We start from the raw sequence: 17,655 nt of genomic DNA, 5'->3' as shown, positions 1-17,655 counted from the left end.
TTTTTGTCAATCTGTCTAACGCTACCCACTATGCCAGACCATCTGCCCACCTGGCTTGAAATCAAGGCGCTACCGAAGTCTACGCTTTCAGATTCCAAAAGCCAAGTTACTCAACTGTGTAATAACAAGAATGTCTCATATATACCCCAGAAAAACACTCAAAGAATGAAAACAAAATTAATGCCAGTCTAGATAATAGTATTTGCTTATTACACAGTCCATTCAGATGTGCATAAGTATTAAACCTATAATACAGGACTGCCTCCAACCCTTCCTCACCTGCAGCAGACGTCACTAGTCAGACACAAACTGGCTCCGAACCCGGATGCAGCCTCAAACCCTTTCAACACTCTATTCCAGATACATCTGACCCACTGACCAGTGTTGGCAGGTGAGACAATACTCCTTTGCCCTCGGACTGTGGGTAAATAAGAGGAATTTTTCTATCAACTTGATCACTTCAACAACTCAAACACCCACCTTCCAGACTATTAGACACCATCTTACTATAGTGAAGAAAATCCAAGTGGAAGAAACATTTGTTGCTGCAAAGGTTCTGAAGATGATGGGGCACTGCCCTCCCATTCATCAGGTGAGAATCCTGGGGCTAGGAGGGTAGAAGATCATCCAGCTTCCCGCAAGTAAGGAAAACTAGGAGGAGACTGAGGTAAACGCCCTTTTCTATGTCTCAGCTGAGTCGGGACTGGCCATGCAGGTGAAAAGTCAAGAATACTCTGTTTCTTTAGCTACCTTCCTGTTCTCCTACTTCTAAAAGAGTACCAACAGCTTTGGTGTGCATCTCTTACATTTCCCACCTTACCATCTGTCTCTCAAAAATACACATTTTTTTTTTTTTTTTGTGGCCAACCCGGAAGAAGGAAGCCGTTGGATTTCACACTCGCTAAAGGAGCAAAATTATATGCTCTCTAAAGACTTCCTTCTACACTTACACAATGGCCCTCAAACCTTCAAATCTATTCAAGACCTACAGTAGGTATTCTTATCCAATGATCTTAACAACTGGATTTTAGTGGAGTCTGAAAGAGCTTGTATTTAAACTCTACAAATGAGCATATTTGGTACAGAAACCATTGTGCAATATTTCGGGCTAATATCACTTTTAAATTTTCTGTGCTTAGAAGGACACACAGAAAGAACCAGCTAAAACCTCCAAGTAAGAGAACTGTATTAGCTTATCATAGCTTGATTTAGTCCTTTGTTTTATAACTCAATGTTATTTCTAAAGGATACCAAACTACCAAGAACCAGGTAATTTTACAAGAGCACTATGCAATCTCCAAAGTTCTTAAGTGATACCACTAACAGAATCATATCACAAAGAAACGAGCAAAGCAAGAACACATTCTTTAAAGGGGTTTAAATGCTTAACCCAGTATGAATCAAAACATTGATCAAAAGATTAAATTCTCACATGACCCATTATTATCAGAAACAGAAAATTTTCAGTCCAAAATGATTTTTTCATAGGCCTTTAAAAGGCACACATCTTTAATATCTTTGCATATAATATGAGAAAAAACATAATCAAAGATATAATGTTTTCATTCTAGGAAAATGTTTTTCTGTATTCATACAACTCTAAGCTACATACACAAAACTATTTGTTATTTAATCACAAATAAAGCCAAACTGTCTTTAATAATAAGGTAATTTCATGTGCCCAGAATGTCAACAATGCCACTGAATTAGATTAACAGTCTGAAAACACAGAAAATAGATAACACAACCGTTTCTACTTACAACCATTCACAAATTAAACATAAACATGCCGAAGACAGATTACTATTAACAAATCACCAGGTGCAAAAGTAACAATCAGGAGATGCTAAATCAATTTATTGAATACAACTTAAGCATGCTTACAAAGAGAAGAATCAAACCAGAAATCGTCGACCTACTTCTTTTCCCAGTAAGCGTGGCTAACAAAGGAACTATACAAAGGCTGTAGGATCCCAGGACCAGCAATGTCAGTAAGGTAGCATCATAGTGCCTCTCTGAACCAGCCGGTGGGGTGAGTGTAGAATTGATAAATATTTTTGAAGAAATCTCCGTCTCTGTACAACTGCGAAATCCTCCTGGTACAGTCATTTAAAAAGATCAAAGCAATCTTAAGCAGGAACCGCAGCCATGTTCACTCTCCTACCCCTCATGCTGGCTCTTACTGAATTAGAACGCAGGGGGGGAAATCCGTAAGCTCCGAGGCACGACACAAAACAGATTAAACCGCCTAGCAAATCAAACTAAGAAAGACTCATTGATCTGAATGCTTAATCTGCAACGGGGACGCATCGCCACTAGACAGGCTCCGTGGGTACATGGCAAACTCCTTTGTGACGGGACAAAAAGGAACGGACAAAAGCATTTTACAACCTCCTTCGGAGAGTCGGCCACAGTACTGAAAGAGTGGCCAAGTCAACATGGCTGTCAATGGCAAACGCTGGATGGCGGCACGACAGGACACGTCTGCTTCCGAGGGTCACAAATTCCACTGCTGCCGGCCCTCCAGGGGCACGCTGAAGAGTCTGCTCTGGCAGGCTGCTTGGAAAGGTCACACTGCCCACAGAGAAAGCTGCAAGCCAAGCACCTGAAGACAATACACGCGTGAATTACCTTTTCAAATGCAGACAGTCACTGGTTCCACGCAAACCTTTCCTCTTTCTTCTACGCCAGAGCTTTAAAAGCGAAACACTAAGCAGATACTACTCCTTTTTCATTTTTTAAGGAACACGTTTTAATAGCCCCGGCGTGGTCGCACACAGCCACTTACTGTCATGTGAGACAAGCCGGTGCTGCTCAGTGACCTCTCAGAAATACGCTCATTAATTCGGCGCCTTCTCCTCCACGCATTCACATCCTGAGTCCTGTCACGAGCTGGCCGAGGGCCCTTGGACCAGCGACAACCTCTCTGAGCCTCAACTACCTCATGTATACAATCGGGGTGGTGGCACAACTTATTTGAGTAAGAAAAAAAAAAAGAGAGAGAGAGAACGCATGGGAACCGTATAACCGTGCCGCACGCAGAAGGTTCAGGAACTAGGACTCCACTTTGTCCTTGAAGCAGAGGGAGCTGCCCTCCTCCCCACCTCACACGAAATCATCCTATTACCTCTGGTATTCTAGTCGTCCGGGTTAACTATTCTCTTCAACTACCTTCTAGAGAAGGACCATTTCTTTCGCATTCCGTATCCCTTGCTGCATCTATTGTGGTGCCCGTGCACAGCAGACACTGCACAATTGTTCAAAGTAATAAATCCGCGCATTATTTTGTAAAGAAATTCAAAAAGAGAGCAAATACCAAGACCAAGTACATCCTTTGAATGAAAAAGAGGGCTCAATTGATTCACCCATTTTATACACGGAGAAAAGAATTCACCCTGACAACTTGAGAAATATTCTGAGTTTACGTTACTTAAAATTAGGCTTGAAGTTACACCCGTCATAGTTCATGGACGCTAGCATGCAAAATACAAGATTATAAAACATACATCTGCAAAATCCAGTCTTTTACAAAGAAATCAAACAAGTTCTCCTTATTCTGATTTCCAGTTGGGTTCCAACAGCCCTTATATCGCTCTCATTCCTTAAACCGAAAAACACTACTGGTTCAGATGATACACTTTAGCATCCCCCTTGCAAAAAAACAAAAACAAAAACAAAAAAAACGGGTGGCTTCAACACAAATATTTCAGTGTTTCATAGCATGTGCATCAGAAAAGAAGGTCATTTAAAGAATTTGCTCTTCCTGCCAAACTTTTCGGGAAGTTCCAAAGGAGAAGCAGTATTGACATTTCCTCTCAATTGCAAGATCAAAATTCTGATAATTATTTGTAGCACGTTAGTTTTTCCTGGTGACTATGGTTTCAATGACCCGTGAAGTCTGGTGTCAAACCAACTTACAGTTACTGCTGTAAGTGCTCAGATCACTGTGGGTGCTGGCAACAGAGGACGCGCTTCCTGTCCCCCTCCGCGCAGAACTTTTCAAAGAGGCTTTGGATTTAGGAAGTGGTCTACGCAAATTCACCCAAGACGGCTGTGCTTTTTTTAAGGATGTAGGTTTTCCTTGGGATTAAAAAAAAAAAAAAAAAAGAGTTTCTACTACTATTCATCTTGACAGTTTTTTTTTAATAATTTTTTTTTTTTTTTTTTTTTTTGAGAGAGAGAGACAGAGTGTGAGTGGGGCAAGGGGAGGGGCAGAGAGAAGAGACACAGAATCTGAAGCAGGCTGCAGGCTCTGGGCCGTCAGCACAGAACCCAATGTGAGGCTCGAACTCACGGGCTGTGAGATCTTGACCTGAGCCAAAGTCAGGCACTTAACCGACTGAGCCATCCAGGCACCCCAAAAGACTTAAGCTTATAAACTTAAATTCCTGTACTAATTACTGGGTTAAAACACAAACCAAATATTCAGAATCATGAAATCTTCCCATAGACTTGACTTTTTATTTTTCTTAATTTAGAGGCAATGATGAGGCCATTGGGACCTGTGAAGGGTAGCTCTAACTGTATAACCTGAAGTAATTAACGCAGGTCTTCTGTGGAGACCCACCTAAAGAGCCATGTGACTCATGAGCTTTTGGCAACGTTGAAATCAAAGCTATGACCTCCGCCCATTCCGCTGATTAGAAATTAAACAAATTCACCCATTCACCACTAGGCTACTGTATTAAAAAACAGATGAAAATTTTAAAACCAAAACACAAAGAAAACTTCAATTTGAGGATGGAAAAAAAATTATTTAAAAAATGCCTAATGCCTACCACCAGGGGGTGCTGTTATTCTTTTCTTCATCTCCATTTTTACTGCTTATTTGCCAAACTTAAGGGGTCTTCACTCCAAACTTCTCTTTCTTTCAGCAAAAGTGTTTCCACTTATGAATGAAATATGTATGCTTCATATTCTCTGGCATATATGAGACCACACTATCCTGATATTCATACCTGCTACCGGTTTATGGGCATTTCCTAAGTTCAATCTTTACAACTCTCATCGAACCCACCTCTCAGTCTTCTTCGTTTACTTTACTCTAACTGTTGCCTGTGTGGATGGATCCCAGGTTCCCACCTGCAGCCTCTCCTCTTTCTAAATTCCAATACCACTTGCATTTTAAATTCCTTACTGAATGTTTCAATCTGGACATTTAGATACCCTCCTCCCTACTTAGACTAACTGTAACTTCCATTTTCCTTTTTCCCAGGCTCAAAGCATTGGGATTGTTCTTTTTCCCCCAGATCCCCATATAATCTAGCATGAAGACTCTCAATGGTAGTAGTATTACCTAACAAAAACATGCAGAGCTGAAAAAGACCTTACGTAAAAACGGCCATGTCATGTATTCCTAACAGCACCACAGTGAGTGAGACAGTATGTCTGGGAAATAATGCCCACTGCTTTATTGCTCGTTAAGATTTCATTTTCATAGAGAAAAAGGAGATCTGTCATTTAAAGTCACTCACATTAAAGCCCTCCTATCTCCAGCTTCATCCTTGCACTTGTTAACCGTAAAAATCAAAATGTCACTTATTTTATTAGCAAAAGATGAGTTTATTTGGGAATGGCAGAGAATTGCAATTTGAGACCTGCAAGCTACGGCCAAGCCACAAGGAAGTCTGTGGAACATAGGAGAGGCATGCTCTTCTATAGAGGACGGTGAGAATTTGGGAAGGCCGTCATAAATGAGAGGTTCCATGGAGTAAACTGGGAGCTGGGAGTAGAGTGGCTTCTCACTGGCTGAGTTGTGACTGGCCCTCATTGGCTGGGCTGTTGCTGCGGGGAGAGGGGCGGGAGCCTTCCTTCCTCCAGCTGAGATAATGAAGTAGTATCCACTTGCAAGTTTAGTCTCTTTTGCTGGGATTGCTGCTTAAAAAGTGGTGGTGAGGCATGAGAGCTCCCCCTGCTGAGCCTCCTGATTCCATGTTAGCCAGGTTTCCCGTTACTAATCTTCACGCACTATTCTTTTACATTTGTTGTGGTCCTCTGCTACAATTAATGTAGTTTTCTCTCCGTCACCAGAATCTACTTTTTTTTCTTTTTAGATAGTGTGCGTGAGTGCATGAGCAGGGAAGAGGGGGCAGAAATAGAGGAGGGGGAGGAGAGAGAGATGGAGAGAGAGAGAGACTATCTTAAACAGGCTCTGTGTTCAGCACAGATGCGGGGTTTGATCCCACAGATCCAAGGTCATGACCTGAGCCAAAACCAAGAGTCAGGTGCTCAAATGACTGAGCCACACAGGGGCTCCACTGGGAGGTACTATTCTAATTCATGAGGCACATCACTTCTTTTCAAAGAGGTCTTCTTCCTCTCAATCCAAATCCTACAAATCCTCACTGCCTCCCTCCTATTTTGCTGTAACAACTGTATAGGTTCCTAAAGTCCTGTCCTTTTGTCCTTTCCAACTCCATCATGTTGAACTCCTGAACACGAAAAGAGGTCATAATCAAATCTACAATTTGTGACTCCTCATTACCTATAGGATGACCTTATTTTTAATTCTCTTAATAAAGACCTATGCGGCAGTCTTACGGTTGATTCCAACAAACTTGTCCCCCATTGTGCTTTGCCATGCCCCCATCCCTGTACCTAAACACACACACACACACACACACACACACACACACACACACACACACACTTTTACTTCTCCAGGCCTTCTTACTCTCTTCTTCTGTTTATGTCCATCGTGGTGAACGAATTAGCCTCCTTTCCTTTGTAGTCCTCTATCTTGCCTGGTGACTACAAAGTTGACCTTTAAATCCTTGCCACTCAGACACCAAATCACAACCTCCATTATACAAAGATGTGTTAAAATACACAAATGTATGACAAGCGCTGTTGAGAGTCGGAGCTTTGTAAAGCCTTTCCTGCCAGATCACCGTCCTGCGTGTGCCATGGGCCACATCTTCTGTTACCATACCGACACTGGCTTCCGCCCCAGGATCTGTTTCACTAGGGCTCTCAGACTACTTTCCAAGGTCCCTGAGAACAGGAATGGTACCTGATCCCTCCCTCAGGACCTAGCAACGTGTCTAGCATGGAGTGCAATTTAATAAATATTTGCTGAATGAATTTTTATTTGGGGGCCAAGAGTAAGGTGTGGGAAATAAGGAGAGGTTGGTGGAAGGGGGAAAACTTCCAGCTGTAAGAAGAATGAGGACAGGGGATCTAACGTACAGTGGTGACTCTAGTTGGGAACACTGAATTATATCATTGGAATACTGTTTGCTAACAGTAGAACTGCAATGTCCTCACCAAAAAAAGAGAAATATCTGACATGAGGGATATGTTAATTAACTCCATACTGAAAATCCTTCTACAATGTTTATCAAATCACATCACCACAACGTACAATTTTAAGAGCTTACAAGTTTACTTATCGATTATAACTCAATCAAGCTGGAAAAAAAATAAATGTAGGATTGTACTGACCAGAATACCTACCAAACTTTTTTCAGGGGTGTTTGGGTGGCTCAGTTGGTTAAGGGTCCTACTCTTGATCTCAGTTCAGGTTATGATCTCACAATCAGTCATGAGATGGGCATACAGCCTGCTTAAGATTCTCTCTTTCCTACTCCCCCTCCCCTGCACATGGTCTCTCAAAAAAAAAAAAAAAAAATGTCAAAGGCCAAGAGTAAATAAATTTTGATCATGCCTTCTCTCGTCTACACTAAAACATTAAACACTTAATTTTTACCAGTTTATTTGTCCTTTGTATATATTAACAGATTCTTCAGTCTGTTAACTATATAAAAGGAAACATTTTTATAGTCCTTATAATAATTAGCAAGTTATAGATATTCAAACATTCATGTGATTTTTAAATTTACATTTACCTACCAGTTTTACTTGCCTCTGGAGGTACAGAAAGAACAGATTTTTAGAATATGAATTTACTAAATCACAGCACAAACATTTGATGAGTCCTCCTCATCACAAACAATGAGCAAGGTTGAGCAAGTGACAGATGAAAATTTCTGGGCTCCAGCCACAGTGCAGTCCAGGCTCAACAGGTTTGGAAAATCAACTTGTTTTTCAGAAAGGATGTTCCATAGCATTGTTTCTGATGGCATCCTGAGTTCACAGACATTTTTCAGCGTGGCTCAGAATTACTACCGACCTGTACCCTTTCTGATTCCAACATGCAGCCTGGCACCAGAAGCAAGGTTCCCCGGCTAGTCTGTGATTCCCATGACCTGTCCTATCCCATTCACGAGGCTCATGGTCCCTCCTACCTAGCCTCACCCACTCCGCCTAATGACAACCTGCAACCCTAGCAAAGGTCTTGCCCATTCTACCCTTAGTCTGTCTAATGGGCATTAAGGGTCCTGAACAAAGCGTCCTTTACCAAAGGATTAGCCGTTTGGAACTCATAATCATCCTAACAGAGCATTGCCGTTACTGTTCCCAGTTCACAGATGAAAATACTACTCGGGTAGTCAAATGGCTTACTCGGTCACATTTAAGCAGCGACAGTGAGTCCTGGAAGGCAGGTAACTTACCACCAGCCCAGGGTTCCCTCTACCGTGTCAAAGAACACAAGCATCATGGTTAAAGAAATAAGCACCAGGCTGGAGGTCAGATTGAGCTCCTTCTTCTAGGAGGGGGCTCCCCAAATACAATGGTAACAAAGTGGGGATAAAACAAAGGAATTTAACTATTTCACCAATGGTCCTAATGTTTATCTTAAGAGCAAAGTTGATCTAAAGTATCTGTAATTGGACTTCTTAAAAAGAAGCAGTAACACACACACACACACACACACAACACACACACACACACATCATAACCAATATTAAAGGGAAGACATGGAAATATTGGGCTGAGAGACTAACCTGAGCACCAAATTCTTAACTAATGAAATCCTTACAGGACTGCTCTTTAGTTCCAGGAGGTGGTATTTACCCATTCACTGCACAGCATCTAACTTATCTCAGATGTAAATCATAAAGATTTAAGGTCTACCTACAGACATATTACTGACCTCCATGGTTTATTTTAAGCTCACACTGTTAGCACAATCTTACATAGAGATGACAGTTTTCTTTTGACCTTGTAATTACTACCATCTTTTGGCTAGGGGAAACATGGAGGGAATAGCATCTGCACTTAGCCTTAGTAACACAGAGCGTCTATTGGATTTGAAATATAGCTTCATCAACAAGCAGTTTACTTAGATACCCACCTTGGAAAATCTGATTAAATGTACTGTATTTAACAACAGAACATCATTAAGCAGTGCCTTGTAAAACTAATAATCCAATAGAATGATTAAGTGAAAAAAAAAACATTAATAATACCCTATTTTTAAGCTTATACTAACCTACATATTGAAAAATTCCAGAATTTTATGAGACTATTATAAAATATATAGCACAGTGGGATAGAGGGGAAAAAGAAGGAAAGAAGCAGAAATGGGCAGTTTTCCCTTCATACTTTATATGCTTATTATTACTTCAGGCGAATTTTTTTATGATAAGCATATTTTATCATAAAAACTAGTATTATTAAAGTCAGTGGAGCCAAATATTTAACCAGACAAAAGATGCTCAAAACATACAGAAACCAAGGAAAGATAAATTGGATCAACCATTAAAGAAAGTAGATTCTAATCATTTTGATTCCTGTGCCTCTGCAAGCAATAGGTATTCTTTAAATCTTTTAAAATTTACTAAGAAAAAAACAACAAAGCAATCAATGGCTTAGTTGATGCTTTTATAAGGCTGTGATGAAAACACAGAACTGTGGTACTGGAAACTTCTTCATGATTCCATAATGGTGTGTTCCTAGGACTGGAAATTAATACCAAAGAATAAACTCCTGAATGGTACTCCTTTGTTCTGACACTTATATTAAATGACTCATTGTCCAGGAGAAAGCTCCCAGGGCATTCACAGGTATGCAGTGTAATCTCTCAGCTCCAATCTGACTTCCTCTGTTCCCTAAGGAAAGGCCTGAGAAAGAAGGTGGGTCCCACACTACTCGCAAAACACCTTCAAAGTAATGAGAGCAGTTTCCCAGGCCACAGAAACATCTACCCGTCAAAGCAAGTTCTCCTCTCTGAATTCTCAGCCAGACTAGAATGAATTCAGCGTTAATGTGTTTTTCACGAGATTATTCAGCATGGAAAAAAAATGTCTTGCTGTTCACTACATTTGATGAAATTTAAAGGTTCTGAAGATGTCTCAATGAGTTGACAAAAAAACAAAAAGCAAAGCCTTAACTACTATATTACCTATATTAGAAGACATAGATCATCTTAATAAAAATCTGGACAGTGGATTCACAGGAGAGGTTGTGTTACTCAACTATTTACTTGCCCACATACTGAGGTAACTGCAAAGTAAGGTGATCGCAGAGCACACATGTACAGGGTGATAGAAACACTTGACAGCTTACTATGGAAGTTACCACCAGATTTTTTTTTTTGTTAACATTTATTCATTTTTGAGAGACAGAGTATGAGTGGGGAAGAGGCAGAGAGAAAGGGGGACACAGAATCCGAAGCAGGCTTCAGGCTCTGAGCTGTCAGCACAGAGCCTGATGTGGGGCCCAAACTCAAGGACCACAAGATCATGACCTGAGCCGAAGTCAGAGGCTTAACTGACTGAGCCACCCAGGCAACCCAGATGTTTTAAGTAGTCATTAGGAATATTAGAAAATACATTGTATGTGGTTAAAATTTTCCTAATAGGATTGTGGTTTGCATGGCTTACTAGGTGCACAGACATCATGGGGAAGAAAAAGAAAATGAGGCTGGAGAGATGGACAGCTTACTGTTAAGGATGGCATTACATGCCAGGCTAAGAGCTTTAGAGACCTCATCTATTACGGGCAGGGTTTGGTGGGAAGTGGGGGCAGGGGGGTGGGCTACTGCAGCTTCTTGGCATTTGACCTGGAACTTGATCAAGTGGTGGCAGCTGCATAACCACCTAGCAGGATGAGTTTGAAATCAGAGAACTTAGGAAGCTAGTGCACTTGTCAGTGCTAGAGGACGTGGGAAGTTTCACAAGACAATGACACAACTATGGAGGTCATTCTGGAAAATACAAACTACCCATTAATACATACAGCTTAAAATATAAATTATTGTATTTTATAAAACACAATAGACATCAATAAAGGCAGGCTCATTAACTACTAGTCAGGGAGAGAAAATGCCAAAGAAAGAGACATAGTTAAAATACAAAACATGGGAATGTGTCTATAGCTATAATTATAACTTGGGTTCTTTTAGCACAACTACGTAGAGAAAGTGATCTTTGCATTCATTATCTACGGTAGCTGGGAATTATTACAAAACTAGAGCAAGTCTACTCAAAGGGATAAAAAAAAAATAAGTTATAGGAGAAATAAATTCTATTCAAATCTGTGTCTGCAGGTTCGTTTTAACTGAACCCAAAAGGACCAAATTTTCCCATCAATATGAACGTAGATGTTAATGTACTGCAATAGACCTTTCTCCAAAGAAAATATAAAATGGTCACAGCAACACATGAAAAGGTGCTCAACATCATTAGTCATTAGAGACATGCAAATCAAAACCACAATGAGACACATCACACCTATTAGAACCGTTATTATAAAAGCAAAACAGAAAACAACAAGCGGTGGCTATGATGTGAAGAAATTGGAATCCCGTGCGTTGCTGGTAGAAAAGTAAAAGGGCACGGCTGCTGTGGAAAATGGTCTGGCTGTTCCCCCCGAATTAAAAACGTAACTGGCATTCGGGGCACCCACCCAAAATAAATGAAAGGAGGATGTTCAAGAGGTCTTCATACACCCATGTCCAGAAAGTTACTCACAATAAACAAAAGGTAGAAGCAACCCAAGGGATCCACTGGCAGATGAATGGATAAAATGTGGCCATGCTATGAAGTATTATTCAGCCTTGAGAAGGAAAGAAATTCTGACACAGGCTGCAACATGGATGAAACATGAAGACGTTATGCCAAGTGCAATAAGCTGCTCATAAACGTACAAACACTGCATGATTCCTCTTAGCTAGAGGAATCAAACTCCAAGAGGGACCTAGAATAGTCAAATTCCAAGACAGACACCAGCATGGTGGTCCCCATTCTGGGGGATGGACAGAGGTGGTTAGTGTTTCATGGATAAAGAGGTTCAGCTGGGGAAGGTAAAAAGTTCTGGAGCCGGGATGGTGTAATTATCATACAACCAAGTGAACTGATTTAATGCCACTGAACCGCACACTTAAAAATGGTTCGAATGGTAAATTTAATGTAACAGACTTTATCACAGAAAAAGTGAAAGGAAGGTGTGCTACTAGTTACTGTAAGATATTAGAAAATAGAAAAATAGTCTATTATTGGCATAAAACTATATTTACAGATGAATAAACTGGTGTATAAACCCCAGAAAAATAACAATTCAGAATAGGAGGGAGAGATTTTTCAGATAAGTGAAAGCATTTCTTTGTGGTGTTAAAATAACTGGCCTTAAAAAAATTAAAATCTGAAAAGCTGCATGTATGACGTAGGGGTTAAACGTTGACAATCCAGAGCCAGACTGCTTAGGGTTTGAGCCCAGCTCCAGGACATGCTGGCTGTGAACAGGTTACTTAACCTCTCTGAGCTTGGATTTCTCATATTAACAGGGGTACTTACTTCATAGATTCTTTTAAAGGTTAAGTAAGTTTTTATTTTTATTTATTTATTTTTCAATGTTTATTTCTTCTGAGAGAGAGACAGTGCGCGCACGGGATGGGCAGAGACAGAGAATCCCAAGCAGGCTTCACACTGTCAGGGAAGGCCCTGACATGGGGCTCAAACTCGTGAACCATGAGCTCATGACCTGAGCCGAAGTCAAGAGTCGGACACTTAACCGACTGAGCCACCCAGGTGCCTTGTAAGTTTTTATTTCTAAAATGCTTAGAACAATACCTAACACTTATTACACGATAGCTAAATATTAGCCACTGGTCTCAACATACATGCACATGAACATGAAAAAAATATTAAAATAAAATTGGATTATAAAGGATTTAGAACAAAACCAGACAAATTAACCATAACTAAATACGGATTAATCTCTTTGATCACGGTAGAGAAGGCCAAGTTAAGCATAAAAACTTAGGAAAAATTAAAGGAAAAGATGTATTTGACCATATTAAAAATGCAAGAATTTAAAAGGCACCATATACGAAATAAAAAGGCAAATAATAAAACACAGGACAGTAACAATGAACAACATCCAGTCAACGAAGAATCATTTGCCTCAAAATATAAGAGAGCACAAGTTCTAACAGTAAATAAAAATCAACAATACAATTTTTAAAACTGCTGAAACTTAATGTGTCTAGCGTCTTTCCTGGCTCCCCGTCATCCATAATCCCTGATTCCATCGCTCACATGCTGAACAAAGGCTTAAACAGCCTAATACTTGCGTTCCTAATCTTTCTTGAGGTTAGGGTGACCATGCAACTCAGTCTGTGCCAGTAAGACTTCAAGACAGGAGTGCTAGGGGGGTGGGGGAGGGGGTGTAAGGCGCTGAGTAGGACTTTTCCTCCCTGATGGAGGTAGACACGCATGTGGGGAGTAAGTCTCTACTCCAGGATGCCATCCTTCACTTTCAGCCTTTTTATACAGCAGCAAGACGACTAGATACTTGGAACTCTTGGCCACCATATTTTAACTGAAAAGTCCCTGACAGAACAACATGTTGAGTCAGGAAGAGTAGAAAGACACAAAGAGGACCTTACCAAGCCACCAAACGTAGACCTACCTACATCTAGACTTCCTGTTAAATAAACACACAACCTCGGGTTTAAACCAGATGGTATTCTAACTACCATGCTCTCTCTCTCTCTCAGCATCTGATGGCAGTTGATTCTTCCTTCCTTTTTGAACAGTTTGCTTTACTTGGCTTCTGGAACGCCACTCCTGACTGACTTCTCTCCTACCTTTCTGGCTGTTTCTTCTTGGTCTCCTCTCTAATTCCTCCTTATCTCCCTAGCCCTTTAAAATGTAAGAATGCCCCAGAGGTACTTTGGAGTACTCCAGGGAGCTTCCCAGTAGTGCCCTTGACCTATTATTCTCTTCCACACTTACCATCTTGGTGATCCAATCCAGTCTAGTGGCTTTAAATTTTTTTTTTTTTTTTCAACGTTTTTTATTTATTTTTGGACAGAGAGAGACAGAGCATGAACGGGGGAGGGGCAGAGAGAGAGGGAGACACAGAATCAGAAACAGGCTCCAGGCTCCGAGCCGTCAGCCCAGAGCCTGATGCGGGGCTCGAACTCACGGACCGCGAGATCGTGACCTGGCTGAAGTCGGACGCTTAACCGACTGCGCCACCCAGGCGCCCCAGTCTAGTGGCTTTAAATACCATCTACATGTTGATGAATCCCAAATTTATATCCCTAGACCAGAAATCCATGCACTCTAGACTCAAGTATCCCACTTTTCTTTCAACATCTTCACTTACAGATTATTCATCTCAACTTAGTATCTCCAGAGCTGAATTCCTGATAACTATCTACCAACATCTGTGCCCCCATCACCCATCTCCATCTCAGCGGATGGCACCATTATCCTTCCCCATGGTTCACACCCAAAACATGTGCAGTCACCTGACTCCACTCTTTCGCTCTCACCTCCTCTAAGCAAATGCTGTCAGCTTCACTTTCAACATGCTCATCTAGAATCTGACCAGCCCTCACTGCCATGACCATGGTCCAAGAAGCCATAATCTCCTGCCATGACTGTAGCGATACCTCCTCACTGATCTCTGGATGCAGCCGTCACCCCCATTCTATATACTCTCTACACAGGTATCAGAGTGATCTTATCAAAATTTAAGTCGCTTTGGGGGTGCCTCAGTGGCTTCATCAGTTGAGCATCCAACTCTCAATTTTGGCTCAGGTCGTGAGCTCCCGTTTCGGAAGTTTGAGCCTCACATTGGGCTTGCACTAACAGTGCAGAGCCTGCTTGGGACTCTCTCTCTGTCTCTTTCTCTCTCTCTAAGTAAATAAATAAACTTAAACAAAATTCATTAAAAATTTTAAAAAAATTAAGTCACTTTGGTTAAAAGCCAAAATCCTTAGGATTTTTAACACCTTCCACATCTGGTTCTCCACTACCTGTTTCACTTCTGTTTCAACTTTTCCTTCCTTCTTCCCTTGCTTTCCCAGAGCACATTAGAGCCACCTCAGTGTCTCCACTTACTGTTCACTCTGACTAGCACGGTTTTCCTCCAGATACTCCTAGGACTGACACCCCCTGGCCTTTACTCAAAAGCCACCTCTCCCTGGTCACACTAACCAACATTTCTTTCTCTCTCACACAAAAGTAACACCCGCCATTTCATATTCCCCTTCTCTGCATTAGTATTTCCCCTCCCCCTTTAGCACTTTACATTATCAAGCATCCTATCTACTTTTATTTACATATTACCCATCTCTCCCACCAGCATGTAACTTCAAGGAGGGCATGTTTCGATCCTGTATTCACTTCTGTACCTCAGCACTTTGATCACTGAATCTACATTTATTCAATAAATATTTCAGTGCCAAGTTTATGCCAATTAAAATAAGATACCGTTTGCACTTTCTGAAAGAGTAAATATTTAGAAATCGTGTTAGAAATGTCAAAATACTGGCAAGAGTGTCGGAAAATGCTCTTACGTACTCAGAGAGGGAGCACCGACTTGTAGGCTGTTTCTGAAGGGCAATTTGGCAACGTGCAACCAAAGTCTTAAAGTGCTCACACCCTGTGATTCCATCTAAAGGAATGCATCCAAGGAATTTATCTGACTAGCTCTCTTACTATGTATAAAGTTCTTCAGCGTGAAATCGTTTCATTCACTAAAAAAACAGAACAAAAACCCTGAAACAACGTCATGTTCAAAGTCTGAAGAAATATATTGCAGCACGTTCCATCGATGCAGTATTATAAGGCCGTTTAAAATCATGTTATTAAAGAGTAAGAATTTAAGAAGCTAAGGAAATAGGCACTATACCTTTTAAGTGAAAAAGAAAATTCAATTAACTAAGCAAGTGCCTACTGACTGTTAGGTAGAGGATTTCTGAAACAGTAGGAATTGCTTGCACCTATGAAATGTATGTTACCACGTGCACATGAGAATATGTCAAAAGAAAAGGCATTGAATAGTTATCAATTATGACGTTAAAACCTATCTGGCATTAATGAGATTAAGGGTGATTTTTCTCTCCTCCCCACTTTTCACTACAAGTGTTTTACTTCTTGTTTATTTATTTATTTTAACATTTATTCATTTCTGAGAGAGAGGGCGTGAGCAGGGTAACGACAGAGGGAGAGAGACACAGAATCCGAAGCAGGCTCCAAGCTCCGAGCTGTCAGCACAGAGCCCGATGCGGGGCTCAAACTCCTGAACCAGGAGATCACAATCTAAGCCGAAGTCAGTTGCTCAACCACCTGAGCCACCCAGGTGCCCCAAAAAGTGATATAATTTTAAAATAGCCTACTGGGAAAAAGGCAGTGGAAAACTGACGAGCTATCCAAATGCACTGGTTAAATCCAAGATGCACGAGAGATACGGTTTACAATGCTTCTTCCTTTCCTTTCCTGGCACGCACAGACCTGGGCTCTGTCTGGACCTCTTCTGCCTGCTGACTGCCTGAACACCAGTGTATCGTGTCCTAATTGCCCAACTTCCCTTCTCTGTATTCCCGTTTATCTTTACTGACTCGGTCCACAATCACTACATTCCACACTCTGAACCCTAGCTGCCTGTCCTATCATTTCTACTCCCTAGTATACTAGCTAAGTCCTAAAAATTACCTCAATCCAGATGTAGCCTCCTTATTGTATTTCCAAGGTCTCGATGGCAAACATCAAACAAAGCATCAATAGCAAACCAAGACTGACACACACATTTGCAAAGGTGTACCTCGATCACAGTATAGAATTACCTAGATTACAGCAAAAAAGAGTTTCAGCAAAGTTTGGTACTGTTAATCGTATCCTCTTCTGAAATCCTACAGCTTTCGTTTTACTTTAAAATATCCTAAGGACAGATGTGATGAGGGACAAACCCACCACCTCCCCTACTTGACTGGTAATAGCTTGAAGGCAAGCACCAGGTCTTTCTTATCCCATAACTGCTCTGGGTCTGCAGTACAGCTTGCACAGTGTATACTTCCAAAGGGTCAAGTGAATGAATTATCTTCCGGAACACAAAATTTCAGTAGCCCTCTACATTTATATATTGCAAAATGTGACTTTAATAGTCCATATTCTTGAGTTAGTCAAGGCAGTGTTCTATTAGTACGACACAAACCACTCCATGTAGCCATCACTATTTGCTCCAGAGTGAACTCAAAAATATAGTCATGGGAGTACAGGTGAGTCACAACAAAAACACAACAGATATTAAGAGGGTGGTCATCTGACAGGGAAACAAGAACTTGCCACAAAGCAAGGTTCTCACGAGGACTTGAATTGCTCAGAAGCACAGGGCTCGTGGTAATACTGTCAGTACCTGCCTCTGCAAGTGTGTTTACAAGATTTCTGCTGCTTCACATGGGGATTAAACAAAAATAACTCCCGTAGTCACAGGCCTAGGAACATGTGTCCTGCAACTGAAGGTGTAATAAATTCAAGACTAAGAAGGGTCGTGTCCCTTCCCCAGCTACCGTACAAA

The 17,655-nt window shown here is 41.1% G+C and overlaps 1 protein-coding gene across 7 annotated transcripts in view; it reads right to left on the bottom strand.

Moving 5' to 3' along the window:
* Positions 1-17,655, bottom strand: part of MTUS1 (microtubule associated scaffold protein 1) — a 174,412-nt gene that overhangs the window by 78,284 nt on the left and 78,473 nt on the right. For 4 of the 7 annotated variants that reach the window (XM_058720073.1, XM_058720071.1, XM_058720074.1 and 1 more), the window contains exon 4: positions 3,919-4,080. The exons of 2 other annotated variants lie outside the window; for them this stretch is intronic. In XM_058720073.1, coding sequence (XP_058576056.1) covers positions 3,919-4,080 — 162 coding nt within the window. Of the gene's footprint in view, positions 1-1,919; positions 2,337-3,918; positions 4,081-17,655 lie in introns of those variants that run through there. One more of the 7 variants, XM_058720077.1, reaches the window with a different exon arrangement.

This window comes from Neofelis nebulosa, chromosome 3 (assembly GCF_028018385.1).
Source record: "Neofelis nebulosa isolate mNeoNeb1 chromosome 3, mNeoNeb1.pri, whole genome shotgun sequence".
Classification (NCBI taxonomy): Eukaryota; Metazoa; Chordata; class Mammalia; order Carnivora; family Felidae; genus Neofelis; species Neofelis nebulosa.
This window is presented reverse-complemented; position numbering and strand designations above follow the sequence as displayed.